We start from the raw sequence: 16,689 nt of genomic DNA on the forward strand, positions 1-16,689 counted from the left end.
AGGATTCGGGAGAGAATGCTTAGTGCTTTTACTGAGTAAACACTATGCAAGATAGCAGAACAAAAGTTAGAGAGAAAGAGCCTTTGAAAAATATTCCCAAGTGAATTGAGAATTATTGCATCAATAATTCAATTCAATTTCAATTGCATCAATTGAGAATGAAAGCCAAATTATGTTAGTAATCCTTTATAGCTTTTGTGGATAAAACCAACAGCAATAACAACAATAGCAACAACAACAACAACAACAACAATAACAACAAAACTCCAAACAAATCAAACCAGAACAAAACAAAACAAAAACTCAATAGTTTGTAACTACAGATGGATTTTTCTGTAACTGTGGCAAAGGTCTAGTAAAACATTTTCTTTTTTTTTGTTAAAAATTTTTGTCTAATGTTTATTTATTTTGAGAGAGAGTGAGAAAGTAGGGAGAGGGACAGAGAGAGAAGGAGAGAGTGAATCCCAAGCAAGCTCCAAATTGTCAGTGCTGAGCCCTATGGGTTCAGTCCCATGAACCATGAGATCATGACCTGAGCCGAAACCAAGAGTTGGATGCTTAACTGACTGAGCCACCCAGGTGCCCCAAACATTTTCTAACTCTTATGTTTGGAGTACTTGCTTGGAATTATTTCTGAGAAGAAATATCTTTAAAAATTTTTTAATGTTTATTTATTTTTGAGAGAGAGAGAGAGAGAGAGCGCGCGCGTGCACACAAGTGGGGGAGGGGCAGAGAGAAAGGGAGACACAGAATCCGAAGCGGGCACTAGGCTCTGAGCTGTCAGCATGGAGCCCGATGTGAGGCTCGAAATCAGGAACTGTGAGATCATGATCTGAGCTAAAGTTGGCCGCTTGACCAACTGAGCCACCCAGGCACCCCAAGAAAATATTCTTTTAACAATTCTGAGTACGTTATTTGGAAAGCAGTCTGTGTGCATGTGTATACACATTCATACATAGATAGATCTCTACCAAAAATGTTGAGGAAACAAGTTTTTTTTACCCTCAGGTTAGAATGTTAACTGGAAGCAGACTAATCAAACTAGTGCCAATTTCTGTTTGCAGAAATATACCTGCAGTAACATTAAGATACTAATCTGGGGTGTTTACGTGGCTCAGGGTTAAGTGTCTGACTCTTGATTTTGGCTCAGGTCATGATCTCACGGTTCGTGAGTTCGAGCCCCGCCAGGCTCTGCACGGAGAGAGTGGAGAGCCTCTCTCCCTCTCTCTCTGCCCCTCCCCTGCTCGCACTCTCTCTCCAAACAAGGAAAAAAACAAGAACAAAAAAACGAAACATTAAAAAAAGATACTAATCTAATAGCTGTATTGACTGCCAAGTTGTTCAACCCACTCCCCTGCTCCACCCCAGTATTTGCATTGCCATAGACGATTTCCCATTGTCATGATGTCTGTAAACTCATATTTCACAATTTAAGAGACTCTGAGGGCCCTTGAAAGGGAATCACATGAAATATTACCTCTTCAAAGTGTATCTTGGATCTTTGGCAGCGTTCTGTGCTAAGGACTGCCTTCCATAACTTATATGCAAACAGCTCTCTCTAATTTGAATGCAGACCTGACTTAGGCATCCAGGGGCAAAGGTAAGATACTCCTCTCTGCCGTGAGGCACGTACATGTGTATGTATTAAATGAAACCTGTTGGTTTTGCCTTCTCACTCACCCAGCAAGAGATCCTGTATTGCACGTCTGAGGACCATTCTTGGCAACTGGCAAATCTGTTTTCCTCGCTCTCTTTGTGTTTCCAGTTGATCTGTTCTCTTCTTTTCCCTGTGGCTGTGCACATTGTTGTATCACAGCTGGGGAGGAGAAATGGGATTTTTTTGTATCCATGTTGGGGGGGGGATCATTAATTCCATTGATTTGTTCAAAGAAAACTGGGGTTTTTATCTCAGATTTTCACAATGAGTACTGACTTCCTGGTGGGTCATCTTCTCCTTTGTATTTGAGAGTGAATCTTCTTACTAATTTAATCCCTAAAGATTTCATTAGTGCCTTGGAAATATTAAAGTATGTGTGTAGAAAAGGCTTTTATTTGGAAAATAAAAAGATACAGAATACATATATTCCTTTGAAAAATTCAGATTGAAGATCAGATGTGTTGGTTGATAATTTGTTTTTAGACATCGGATTCTGTGTTTAAATGGAAACAATGAGTATTTTTATATTTAAAGAAATTAAAGGGAACTACAACATTCTAGGGCTGAAAACGTTTGAGCTCTTAATCAGCTTCTTTTATTTACCAGAGGAACTGAGGCCCACTGCAGATAGGTGACAGACTAAAGTCATGCAGCATAGGCCATTGCTAAAAAAGTCAATTTTTCCTAAAAATTAAGCCTGTGATGTTTCTTCTACATTGTATGATTCCTTCAGAGTGAAGAACTGTTGGCTTTAGCAAAATGGGACCGACACATCTTTCTAAGCCTTAAACAATACTAATTCTGTATGACTGTTTGCTCTAGTTCTTACCCTACGAATTACCACTAACATTCCTTACCCTCCTTTCTGCAAGCTCTACCATGGTTTTCTTACTTGTAGAAACTGCTAGAACAGATAGTAGCAGAGCCCAGGCTAATTAGCTATTCGGGATCTCAGACTTTTCTTTAACTGCAACAAGTTAACCAGAACAAAAACGTATTTACCAGAAGCTCAGACAAAGCAAGTCTAAAGAATACTGGAGTGTTGTCAGCCAAATCACCACTGCTCTCTCTGCAACCCAACAGGCATTCAACAAAACCGGTGAGCTTACAAGATGGGGATAAAAATTAATTTTCAAATGCTCAATTCATCATGCTTCCTAAACATCTCTTGATTTCACACGGTAAACGTAGAGAGAGAAAAATGAATAATGAATAGTCCATTTGATCTCTAAACCCCCCTTTTAATTACTAAAATCTCTTCTCTTTGTAAATCTCTGGCTGAAGACACTGCTCACTGGTGGTGTCCTGCACCTGGCATCCGCTGGGCGCGTGTCAGCAGCACTTGGAAGGTGCCTGGTAGCATTGCACCAGGGTGACTCTGCGTGGCTCCTGGCTGCACAGCCTTCGAGGCAGACTGTCTAGCCATTTTGCATTTCTGTGAATTTGGACGGGTGCCCCCAGGGGCACGCCCCTTGGATCTTTCAAAAGAGAACTTGTTGCAAGAAGCAGAGTCGGCTGACGGCCTCTAGTTTCGGCGCCTCAGAGGTCTGCTGCCCGGGTAGAGCTGAGGACCATCTCTCCCTATTTGGTCCGAGCCAGTAGCTGAGGGGGGGAGTGGTGGGGCCAGCGTGTCCACCCAACATGAGCACAGGGATGAGAGATCTTGGTGCCAGGGTGCCCCGCTGGGATGCCAGGACTTCCTCAGAGTTGGACTGCACTCCAGGGCTCTTCCTACACCATCCTCCTCCCTCCAACTCTCCTTAAATGGGTGTGACACCTGCAGGCAGGCGCTCCTTTGCCCCCTCCTTCTCCCTCTCTAGCTCCTTTGTCTTTCACAGGTGTTATTCCCAGTAAATCACTTGAGTTTCTATGTCCGTACTGCTCCCTGGATGACTCAAGCTGACACAGTGAGCTAGTAATAACTCGCTTTTTTTTTTCATAATCCACCTGTCCTGTCTGAATAAGTTCACCCCTCTCCCATCCACAGCGTCTTTGATGGGTAAGCCTGTGGTGGCCAGTCATATTGTGTGTTCTTGGACAAGGTAGAGCCCGCCCGAATAAAGCTGGGTCAACTAGGGCCTTTTTTAATTATTTTTTTTTCTGATTTGTAAGGTTCTTATTGTTCTTTTAAAATCATGATTATTGAAGTATAGCTGATGGACAATATTGTATTAGTTTCAGGTGTACATCATAGTGATAAAACAATTCTATACATTATGCTGTGCTCACCGCAGGAAGTATAGGTACCATCCATCACCACGTGACGTTATTACAATATTATAGATTATGTTTCCTATCCTGTGCCTTTCATCCCTGTAATTTGTTTTGTTACTGGAAGGTTGTACCTCTTAATCCAATCAGGGGGTCTTTCTCAAGAATTTAAATGAAGAGATACCGAAATTGAGGTTACACGGTATTCCGAACCAGGGATGTAAATTCACATTTAGGGTTGAGGCCAGCATTGGCACAATGATAATTTCAGACCTCATGTACAACATAGCTATGAGGTCTTGAGAGGAAGTGAGTCTGCGGATCACGGATCAGTGGACAAAGATGAAACACCATAGCTTCACTACATTACTGTCTGCTGATTTCTTATGAAATGAAACACACTCTCACCATACAATCCGGCTATCGTGCTCCTTGGTACTTCTCCAAAGGAATTGAAAGCTTATGTCCACACAAAAACCTGCAGACGGATGTTTGTAACAGTTTCATTCATAATTGCCAAAACTTGGCAGCAACCAAGATGCCCTGAATAGGTGAACTGATAAATACATTGCCGTGAATCCAGACAATGCATAATGTATTATACAGTACTAAAAAGAAATGGGCTATCGGACCACTAAAAGACAAGGAGGAAACTTAAATGCAAATTCCAAAGTGAAAGAAGCCAATCTGAAAAGGCTGTGTACTATATGATCCCAACTATATGACACTCTGGAAAAGGTTAAACTGAAGACAGTAAAAAACTCAGTGGTTCTCAGGTGTTGGGGGATGAAGAAATGAATAGGCAGAGCACAGATTTCTGGGAGAGAGAAAATCCTCTGTATGATGGACACACAGCATTCTACATTTGTCAAAACCCATTGAATGTGCACCACTAAAATGAATCCTATGGTAAACTACAGACTTTGGATGATAATGATGTGTCAGTGCAAGTTCACCAGTTGTGATAAATGTGCCACTCTGGTGGGGGATGTTGATTATGGGGTGGGGGCTGAGTATGAGTAGGGGGTAGGGGTATATGGGGAAACTCTGTGCATTCCTCTCAATTTTGCTATGAACCTACAAATGCTCTAAAAAATGAAGTCTTAAAAAACAAAACAAACAAGTATAGCATCACAAAAAAAATTACTGCTTGATATTCAAACCATCATCCCTTGGTCTCAGATTTCCAAGTCTGTTTGCACACGTGGTTCCCAGGCTCCATGGGTACCTCTTGCTTTTACATTAAATTCCCTAATATTGAAGTTAGTGTGAGCTGTTAAACACTTCCCAAGACAACTGCTCAAAAGCAGGTTTATATGTTTATTTATCTCAGACTTGAGTTGAATCTAGTTCCTTTTCCAATACCATTAAAAAGGATTTAGAGTTAATACCAAATTGATGGGTATTTTTTAAAATTCTTATTGCACTTGCCTGTACCATATAAGGTGACAGTAATTAGGGTAAAGGTCTTGGATAGCATAATTCTAACGCATTTTTCCTCTTTACTTTGTATTTCTAATCTATGTTCTTGCAAGCCCACTAAAATCCAAGGTACTTTGGATATCAACTTTTGCAAAACATAAAATGAAAACGGACCCAGCAAACTACATATGGATGTATGTAATTTCAGCTTAATTTAATAAACATTAAAAACACACACCTGTTACGTGGCTAGCAATATGCTATCACCTATGAAAATGATGAGCATATACATAACCCTTAATATTAACCTCATTCAGTAGAAAAGCCATACACATGTGAAATTAAAAAAAAAACAGCATAATATAATGTGTCAAGTTTATGTGGGCATTTTGTTGCTATCGTGTTAAGGAAGATGATCCATTAGCTCTAATTTGGCAGTAATGCTTTTATTTCAAATTTTTACAGGTAAACATATTATCTTTTGAGTTAAAAGAGTTTCATGACGTATCTGTTAGCTCTGAACAGTGAATTCGTTGTAGGAAGGTTACATGGTTGTAATCACTTAATATCCTTCATTGATTGAGCTTTATTTAGGATGATGAAACAGGAAAATCAGGAAAATACTGCAGTGCTCTATAGGTCTTTCTTTTGCTCCTAGAGTACTCAAACTCTATTTTGTTTTGCTATTTTCTCAATGCACCGTGACCAGACACTATCCATATTAATATTAAAATATATTTAATGTGAATATCAAATATTTTATTCTAATGACATCCTGAATTTACAAAAATCAGTTAAATGAATTCAGAATGAAAGTAAGTCAAGCCAACCAGAAGATGTCATTTGAAAGATTCAAAAGATTTTGGAGTTTGTCTGAAATAACTCATCATCCAATTATTTATAAATGTTTAAAGTAAATCGTTGATCAGTAAGGTTTGAGACTTCAGAACATTGTTTGGTTATGACCTTGAAATAAACTAGCTTTTCAAAAACATCAAATAAAAATATTTGAATGAGATGACTTAGGGAATAACTTGTAAAAGCTACTCTAAGGGCAAACACCACTTATTAATTTATTTAACGTAAATTAGCCAAGGATTTGCATTCCCTATAAGGTTGTTCTAAATCTTTTAAATTTTACTCAGATCTTCATTCGGATACTACCTCTCTTAGGTGAAATGAGCCTCTATTTTAACTGATAAAAATCAGGAAACTCAACAAACTTTCCTTACTATAGGTCTGGTTATCCTCCCCCCGCCCCCCCGCCTTGTCTCATGTAATAATCATTTTTCCACCTTCAAAGGACACGGTCTCTTCCCCTTGCCAAGGCCAACTCTCTCCCTGCAGTTCTCAATCTCTCACCTCTGGAACCCTTCCACAAACACATCCACCCTCTTCTGCCTTCCTTTTCACCTTCAACTAATTGTATTCCATTCATAAATAAGAAACAAAACTCCATGAGACACCTGTCCCTTATGTTTGTACAGTTGAGCCCTGAACAACATTGGATTAGGGGTGCCTACCTCCATGCAGTTGACAACCACCATAAGCTCACTCCCTGAAAACCTAACTGCTAATAGCAGATGGTTGGCCAGAAACCTAACTGATACATAAACAATCAATGAACACATAGTTTGTAAATGTATTCTTACAATAAAGTAAGCTGGAGAAAAGAAAACGTTATTAAAATTACAAGGAAGAGAAAACACATTTGCAGTATTTATACAAATAACCCATGTGTATGTGGATCTGTGTTCAAACCCATCTTGTTCAAGGGTCAACTGTACTCCTTCACATAAGACCACCCCTTCTTCTCCCCCCTTCTGCCACATTTCTTGATATAAGCAGCTTTTGTTTCATGGAAGACTTACTTTGTTTCTTAGCTCCTTTAACCCTGTGGCATCTGGAACAACTGGGGACCTCACCCCCTTTTTAAACATGTTTATGTTGGGGAGACTGCAAGTAGAGGGGGGCCAGAGAGAAGGGGACAGAGAATGGGAAGCAGGCTCTGTGCTGACAGCAGCGAGCTGACGTGGGGCTCGAACTCACAAACCAGATCATGAGCTGAGCTGAAGTCGGCTGCTCAACCGACTGAGCCACCCATGCACCTCTCACCACCATTCTAAGTACAGTGGGCTGATGCCTGGTAAAGGTGGGCTTGTGTTGCTTTGGAAGCCTTGTGGAAGGTGTCATCACTCCCTTAAGACCTGTGAGCCAACACACCATTCCTTGAATTCCCTTGCTCTCTGACAAGTTCTCCAAAGGCCTCCTCACTGTTCTTCCTGGGTCCAGGCCCTGTGCCTTCTAAATGGCTTTTTACACTCACCATTCTAAAGTCACCTTGCAGTGAGGATTCAGCTCCCTCCCTGCCTAGAGCCTGTAGGTCTCCCTTGTGTCTGCCCCAGACAGACACCCAGTCTTACCTTGTGAGCTGGATTCAGCCTCTTGATGATTCCACACAGCTCCGCACCCCACAGTCAAGCCAACCTCAGCTGTGTTGCACTCACTGCCATGGACTTTCCATGCCTGGAATGACTTTCCTTACTGTCAGGAGAAGCCTACCAGAATCTCTTGGAACTTCAAAGACCAAAACGTCACTGACATATTGCTGGTCCAGAGCTTCTATCTGAAGTTCTGGAAGCTTTCATTGCAATCTCATGACATGCATCCCATCCTTGGAATGCCTTCCTTCATTAAGGTGCAGGTTCTTTGAAGAAGGCCACAAGGCACTCTGATGTAGAATAGTGAACACAAAGTCCAATGGACTTAGGTCTGAACCCACTCTTACCTCCCATGTGGCCACAGCAGGTTACTCACCATCTTTAATCAACAATTTCCCCTAATGGAAGATTAGAACAACAATACTCCCTTATAGAATACTACTGAAAATTAGAAGAGGGAGTAAAGAAGTATTTGGTATCCAAATGTGTTTATAAATTTGATTTTTTTCCTATCAAGTCCAAATTACCCACGTTGGTCTGAAGCTGCTTGGGGTAATAAAGCACATCATGGTTTTTTCCCCATTTTTTGTTTTGACAGGCTATAGAATATAAATGCAAACATTTGAATATTTCACATTTATTCTTACTTTTCTCTAGGGAAACAGAAAAAGAAAACTGTTACTTTAAGTATTCTCCCTTAAAATGCAGAGGGAGGGTGGGAAGAAGAAAGGAAGGGAGAGGGAAGAAGGGCAGAGGGAGAAAAGGAGGAAGCTTGTGAGGAGGGAGGGTGAGAGCGTGAAAAGAGAGATCTTAAATGCCTTTATATGAGAAAAGTAGAATTTTACTCAACTGAAAACAGAAATGCTTCCAAAACACTGTGTGTGTAAAGCCCAATTCCTCCACATTTCACAATGTTACAAACACAGGCCAGCCTGTGAATCAAATCAGTGTTTCCCGTCTGCTTGCTGTGGCTACTCCCTGGGCTTTCCGAAGTGGCCTGCTTCTATATTACTGTAGATGAATCTTAAGAAACCACTTGTCAGTTTTCTTACCATGGCTTGGCCGGGAGTTGTGAACATTGGCTCAGAAGACCTGATTTCACGGTGACCGGCCAACACGCCTCACAACTTAGCACTGAGTAGGGCTGTGAGCCAAATTGGCCTTGGCCCTCTGCAGAAAAGAGTTATCCGAAATAACCACAGTAAAGGGATGTGGGGAGGTTCTGTTCTAATCATGCAAGTGAAGCTGGGTAAATTCTGTCATTTTCTAAGATTCCCACAATGAAAACAGCAACTATAAATGTGAAAAAAACACCTCAGGACCTAACTTCACATAATATTACTGACTTGGTTCTCTTTTTCAAGATGCTGAAGACACCCTCAGAAAGGAACCTACATTATTCCTCATCCTCCAAAGCTTGGCTTCACATCAATCGTTTTAAGAAAATTCAAGAACTTCCACATGCATTAATCCCCAGTGAACTGGATCTTTGTAATATATTCATTCTCAGTGTTTTGGCAAAGTAGCATCATGTCACTGGTTTAATTGGTGGCGGGTTATTTTCCGGCTGTCAAATGATCTTTTCCTATTTAAGAGTCAGAAATCAAAATGCTTACTCATAAAGGAATTGAATAATTTGGAACATGAACAACATAAGTATTTATTTGAAAAACACTTTCCATTTAATTAAAATGGCAAATCAGCTATAGTAGCTTCTTACTACTAATTCTAATTTGCACTCACAGTCATGTTTATTCATCATATTCAAAGATATTGCTCCAGAAAACGATTTCACAAAGTATTCAGAAAAACATATGTATACATACAGTCTCTCCCAAAGAAAGTTAATTATAAAAATAACAAATCCAGGCAATATAAAGCTAAGATACGAAATGAGCTGGCATTTAGAAACACAAATAAATAAATATGTACAAAAGAGTCTATGCCAATGATGGACAAAGAAAAGCTTTACGATGCAGGGAACAATGATAAGAATAGACGATGATATCTGAGGACCCTAGATGAACACAATGCAGTTAAAAAAAAAAAGAGGAAAAAGAATTAAAAACAAAAACAGGGGAGCTGAATGGATATTATTCTCAAGGTTAGGCTAACCTAAATTTTGGCTCCACAGCTAAATTCCTGCAATTCTGTTCTGAGGCAACCCAACGAAGGTGCAAAGCCCATGCACGGAACGGAGCGTAGAACTTGGCTCAGTCTTAAATCCACCTGCAAATGCTTTTACTCAGCTGTTTCTTCATCTCTCCTTACCTGATTACTGAAAATTTCTAACTCAGAGTTGACATCGTTGTCAAATATGGAGAAAAAAAAAAAAACATTTTCCCAGATCTGAATGAATATGAGTAGAAATCAAAGCCACTTTGGAAGCTATCTCTCAGTTGCTATTAATTAAATAGGAGCTTTGGGATAGAAATATCATAGTAGAAAGCTAATGAAATTCTATCACGAATCTCTAAGGCTTGGGGAAAAGTGTGTGAAGATTCAGTGACTATTTATGATTGGTTTTCATCTACATGTAACCTCTGCCAGAATAAGCAGCCATAGAAAAGGATTTGGCTCTACTCTAGTGAATCTTAGTGACCTTAAGATTTATTATCCTTTCCTACTATATACACTCCTCCCTTGTGAAAGCCAAGCCAGGGAATGCTCATGTCTCCTAGGGCAACGTTCCATGCTGCTGCAAAATGAAATGGTAATAAAACCCCACACCATATTATCTTACCATCCAGTCAAGTCTGGCAACTAGCTTTATGACTAAAGATCAGCAAAAGGTGAGAGGCCCCTCAGATGCTGTACAGCCTGACAACTCTCCTAGGTCTCAGACTGAGAGCCACCTGTTTTTTGAGCAGAGAGAAAGGCTCTCAAGTGCTCAGTCCTGGCTTCTGCCTTTAAGTAGATTGGTGGTGCCAGAATGTCTTCTCTCCTGGTCACTTAGGCCGATGTCTCCCAGAACCTGATACTTCACAGACAACTCAGAGCAAATATAAAGGTACAATATGTACTGAGACCAATTTCTAAGGACCTAGATACAACTCTATCACTTAAGGACAATTTAAATTACCGTCTCCAACACATTCACTAGCAAGCATATTACTTAGGGTAGTTTGAAAATTAAGAAAACTGCTTAATATACATGCCTTGCATACAGAAACCTAATCCATAAAAAACACACCATCTATCTTGCCAGATCTGTTCTGGCTCTTAGAATCAGAGGACTTATGTACAAATGGTTTTTAGACTAGCAATTGCAGACCCACGTGCTTATAAATTATTTTGATTATGACAAGTTACCCCTATGCCTCAGTTTATATTCTCTGGAACAAAGCACTTGAAAAGGAAGAGGCTTTCTAATTGTGCAGATGGAAATGTCTTAGTCTCTAGGGCAAGAACAGGACCATAGAGTCTCAATGATTATATTTCCTAAAAGGGAGAGACTATTATACACAATATGCTTAATGGAAATTCTTGTTCCTCCCGTAAGTCTGTGGGTTCAAACGACAGTAGGGGAGAAAAACCAGAGGTCTAAGGGATTCATTCTTCAACAAGTAGTGGGAAGTCTACATTAATGGAAAATCAACATTATACTTGATTCAAATGTATGGGATTAAATTCTAATTAATGATGACGCTTAAGCCTTGTGTCTTGCGTAGGATAAGTGAAATAGTAGAAATTTACAGGGTCTCATATTAACTGGGTCAAAATTTTGGAAATTCTTTCTTTCTTAAGCATATTAATGTCCTGAAGGTTAAGCATTGGGTAGAATAAGAAAGAATTCCTTCCCAATCTTTGGATCAGACATGAAGTATTCTTTTGTATCTGTGGTTGAAATGTTATTGAAAATGTAGAAATGCTACTGCATTCATAGAAACTAGCACCAGAACTTAATTATGACTAGTTGTATGTTTCTCACTGTTGAGAAAGATGATGTAGCCAATGGCCATATCCAAAACCTAAAAGTGGGGTGTTTATGAGCCATAAACTACACTTTCCTAGCTCTGCCCCTCCCTTGTCTGCTAACTTTAATGCCCCCTGGCTCCCCGAGTTCTGATGAGTCTGATCCAATTATATATTTAAAAAATTCATATCCCCTGTACCTACTGGGTTATGTTACTCTCAGTACTAAAGTTTTAGTGATGGTGGAAATGCCCCCATGGAAGAAATACACTGAAAGACAGATTTTAAAATTTTACAAAAGCCTTCTTAACAAAATACATTCCTCCTATATGAACATGCAGTTACCTAGGTCATAGCACGTTCACAAGTGCCAGTCATAGCTTCCACAGCTTGCAGATTTTCACATTTCTGTAGACAGATTCTTCTTTATTCTACTAAACACATTAAAACTTTGTGCTGTGGCTGAAGGTGTCTGACATGATAATATTTTTATAGAAGTTATCTGAATGAGCATTGCAATAACCCTTGACTTTATCAATGACCTGGTGGACGGGGATGATTGATGTTTGTTCTCCATCGGCATGGGTCAATTTGGACAAGGACTTGTTCATGGAAGCATTGTCTGAAAGAAATGATACAAAGAGTTAGGCTACAAGATGAGTGGGTGACATGCCTAAGGGCCACCAGACTGGACACTATTTTGCACATTAAAGAAATACATAAAGGAAATGAAGCTCTGTTTCTTTCTTAGGTTAGGTAACAGGCAGCTCCAAAATTTTATGCTTTTCATCTTCAAAGTGCATTCCCATGCATGAATGAATGCTAATTTGCCTTCTAGTAATTTGTGTTGGAATTTGTTTCAAGAAATATTACCGTAAGTGGTATTTTTCAGAGTCAATGAATAGAATAATTAGAAAATTGCTACAAAAATATACTTGGCAAATAACTCAAAAAAAGCAGGGACAGATTATATAACAAATAAAAGATGCCAAAACATCTATGGAAGAAATGTTTGATGTCCAAGATATGATTTCCAAATAATACAGGGAGGGAGAAATGGGAAGGTGACCATGAGTTGATAGGCACAAGGGGATTCATCATACTGTCCTCTCTAGTTTTTATATATGTTTGACACTTTTCATAAAGGAAGTTTTTATAAAATATAATTTAAAGGATTTGGGGGAATAAAGTGAATGAAAATAAACATGAAAGGGTATTTTATTAACTATGCCATAGTCTCAGGATGATGTTATTGCTGATGGCAATAATATCAAAATAATTGATAGTAATAAAGTACTGCTAAATACATTTCTGCTCTGAATTTCTCAAATTAATTCATTAATTTATGTATAAGTTTTTATTTAAATTCCAGTTAATTAACATACCATGTAATAGCGGTTTCAGGTGTACAATTCAGTGATTCAACACTCAATATCATATACAATTTAAATATTATTTCTCTAGACCCAAAACCTTTCTAAAATTGGTTCAGATAGTCTCTGAAATTCACATAAGCTCTATTATTTATAAATACATATGGCTGTTTTCATTTACCCTATAAATACCTTCTTGTAAGTATCTACACTCCTCCCCTTCCCAACACATTTTGGAGAAAAATTCTACTCAAAAATTAACCATAGAGATTTCACACCAAATGAAGGAACAAATGTGACCTTTTACAAAGCACTCAGTTCTCTACATAGTATCTTCTCTATTCACTGCAGAAGAAGCTAAAACTCTATGATGAAAAACTGCTTCAAGGAATCATGGCTCCAAATCTGGAATGTTCATTGCAGGCATGTTTATGCTTTGAGTAAGCTGCACCCAGTATATGACACAACATTAAAAATCCATCAGTAATTGATAAAAGCCATCATCACTGTATCTGTTGTCTTTGGAAATGACTCAAATTGTTTAACTGTTGTCCTATGTTGAAACAGACACTAAATAAAATGAAGACTAAAAGAGGAAATGTTGTGTTCATCCCATACTAAAGGAAGAAAGAGAGAACAGATGGCTCATGAAGCACGGCAGAATGATCACATACCAGGACTGGTGAGAAAAAGGTTTAGGGAGTCATTGTAGAAGGGCCCCTCCCCATTTAGCTCTCAGCAAGCTGATTGATTCTGTGTTTCTTTCAGTTCATACATTCACTAGCCATTGGTTTTCTGTTGGGGATTTTTCTATTGATTTAGATATCAGTAACAAATAATTTGTGCTTAACGTTTTTAGAAAACCACACATACTCAAAGAAGCTTCAAGGATACACTCATTTTGCTTCAGTGACAACTTTCAGTGGCTTGACACCTTTTAGATATTTTGATTAGGTCCCTTCCAAATATGTGACCCAATTTTCTGGGTCTTCATAGTCAATAAAGTAAAACTCTGAGCAAGGGCTATATTTCAGTATATATGCTATTCCCAATCCTCTGGTTAGATATTACATCAATAACAGTAGAGATTTTGATTGTAGCTGCAAGTTTGAAAACCAGGGGCTAGGGAAATGAATTATTATTTGACCTATGCTGAAATGTCAAGCAGACAAAAATCTTAAAAAAGCAGGCTTGGAACTGGCAATTTCTCTATTATGACTTCTATGAATGTACCATGACATATCCAGTAATTCATAAGAGCAATGGAAGAGTAAAGAGTTTCTATAACAAACTTCTATAACAAACTTCTCAAGTACTGCTTTTTTTCCCCCCACTATTCTACCTTATATGTGATCCCTTAACTCCAGAGCATGGTACATTTCCTAGAAGGAGCAGCTTGCAGACACCCCCATGCAGAGAAGAGCCAGCACAGCCACAACCATTTGAAATTTCAGAAATTCCAGCTCAGTGCAGGACTGTCATTGTGCTAGCCGAGAAGTATCGTAAAGAACAAGCAATTTTGCTGGCGCAGCAAGAGTCTTAGTTTAATCCATGCAAACATTCTTTTATTACCTTGAAAAAAATTCATGCATTCAAAAAGTAATAGAAGTTTACCTGAATGATCCACTTTTGCTGAAGGAATGCTCTTAGAAGACATTATCTACACCATAAACATATGAATTTCTAGATCAATTCCAAGAAATAAATTAACTAGATATCCATGATGATATGCAGGGACTTTTTGCATACTCTGAGTGACCCAAGTACACCAGCAGTCCTACTGAGAAATGGCTACGTAGCTAAAGGTCATTCATACATCAGTTGATTGGAAACCATCAATAACTATATTGCAGAAGTAATGTCATATAGCTGACTATATCTTTATGCTAGATGACAAGAACTCATTTAACCCCAAGGGTTTTGTTATGGGAAACAGAAAAACATTAATACATTCCTTAAAAAAAACATACATACCATTTTAAAATAGCAAAGTTTTTCTTTGGTACCTCAATTTCTGAATTTCCTTTTATCTTTTAGTCAGTTTTATCCATGATCCTTAAATACTTCTAAATATTTCATTACTACTTCCAAAATGTCCCCTGTTCCAAATGATCTATCTGTCATCATCTCTCCCCTGGTGACATTTTTCTAGCTATTCTCACATGTGTTAAGAGGACAACAATTTGATTGGTCAAATCCCTATTCATTCATAACTGATATAGAATACACACTATTTGCCTTTTCGAAGGGTAGGCAAAATGAGTATTTTTTTCTTATAAATGAGATTGTTTTCTTAATTTCTCTGCCACCTTATTATTAGTGTATAGAAAATGCAATAGATTCCTGAATATTAGCTTTGTATCCTATAACTCTACTGAATTCATTTATCACTTATAGTAATCTTGATAGAGTCTTTAGGGTTTTCCATATATAATATCATGTCCTCTACAAATAATGAAATGCCTTTTCTTTTTCTTGTCTTATTGCTATGGCTAGGACTTCCAATACTATGTTGAATAAAAGTGGTAAGAGTGGACATCCTTGTCTTGTTCCTGATCTTAGAGGAAAAGCTCTGTTTTCACCACTGAGTATGATGTTAGCTGTGGGATTTTCATATATGGCTTTTATTACGTTGAGGTATGTTCCTCTAAAACCTACTTTGTTTTTATCATGAATTGATGTTGTATTCTGTCAAATTCTTTTTCTGCATCCATTGAAATGATCACATATGTATCTAATTTTAAGGTTGACTAAATAAAGTAAAAAATTCATTCATTATAAGTAAAATGTATTTTGTGCCAGGAAACTACCAATTAGGTAGAATAACCTATCTCAGACTATATACCTGTCACCAAATTTCTTACAGAGGTATTTAAAGAAGGATACACAGACCTCTTAATTGAGGTAGACTGTTTGCGTACAGGACTCAGAGGCTGTATCTTATTCTGGAAGAGAGTCCACAGCTTTTATTTGATTCTCAGAAATGTCCTTTGCTCTAAGAAACTTTGAAAACTGCTGTCCTAACCTGTTCCAAGTTTTTAGATCTTTAAGAATTTTGGAATTAACAAACTCTCTAAACACTCAAACATTTTTCCATAATGCTATCTTAAATCTCAGGCAGTGGCCATTCCAGTGGCAAGGTACACAGATCGTGGTGCAAGCAGGGACATGTGGAAGGATTCAAATGTATATGCAGGTCATTTGAAATTTAAGTGTTTGCAATGTGAACATTTACATATACACTGCACATCACACTATTTGCAAAATACCAAATATTAATCTCTTCAGTGCCATTTGCCTCTGCTTATGTTTAATAACTAAACAAATTCAGAGTTAAAAAGTTATTTCTATTATCCTTTTAGAAGCATCTTTAATGAGGAAAGTTGGGTGCTAAGTGGTGACAGCTGTTTGCTTGAGGTATATTTAGGATTTCAAAGTGGAAATTCTTCTATTTTCCTTAGATCTATTAAAAGATTGCAACATTTCACACCATTTGCTGGCTATCAAGTACTGCAAGAGAGTATTTCCACACTGTCTTCAGGATTGGTCATACACATGCTCAGTGTTACAACCTGTGGTCACTGTAAATATCAAGTAGTACCAGGAGATGAACAAAGATGGTGTTTCTCACCATCCTGTATCACTTTCGAAATATTGTGTTCTCTATCAT

At 38.3% G+C, this 16,689-nt stretch overlaps 1 protein-coding gene across 6 annotated transcripts in view; it reads right to left on the bottom strand.

Moving 5' to 3' along the window:
• Positions 1 to 9,363: 9,363 nt before the first annotated feature.
• Positions 9,364 to 16,689, bottom strand: part of ADGRG6 (adhesion G protein-coupled receptor G6) — a 141,719-nt gene continuing 134,393 nt past the window's right edge. For 3 of the 6 annotated variants that reach the window (XM_040449016.1, XM_040449014.1, XM_040449018.1), the window contains one exon: positions 9,367 to 12,268. In XM_040449016.1, coding sequence (XP_040304950.1) covers positions 12,090 to 12,268 — 179 coding nt within the window. In that variant the 3' untranslated portion in view covers positions 9,367 to 12,089. Of the gene's footprint in view, positions 12,269 to 14,633; positions 14,680 to 16,689 lie in introns of all 6 variants that reach the window. The other 3 variants (XM_040449019.1, XM_040449020.1, XM_040449015.1) reach the window with 2 other exon arrangements.

This window comes from Herpailurus yagouaroundi, unplaced genomic scaffold, assembly GCF_014898765.1.
Source record: "Herpailurus yagouaroundi ecotype Mexico unplaced genomic scaffold, PumYag 198, whole genome shotgun sequence".
Classification (NCBI taxonomy): domain Eukaryota; kingdom Metazoa; phylum Chordata; class Mammalia; order Carnivora; family Felidae; genus Herpailurus; species Herpailurus yagouaroundi.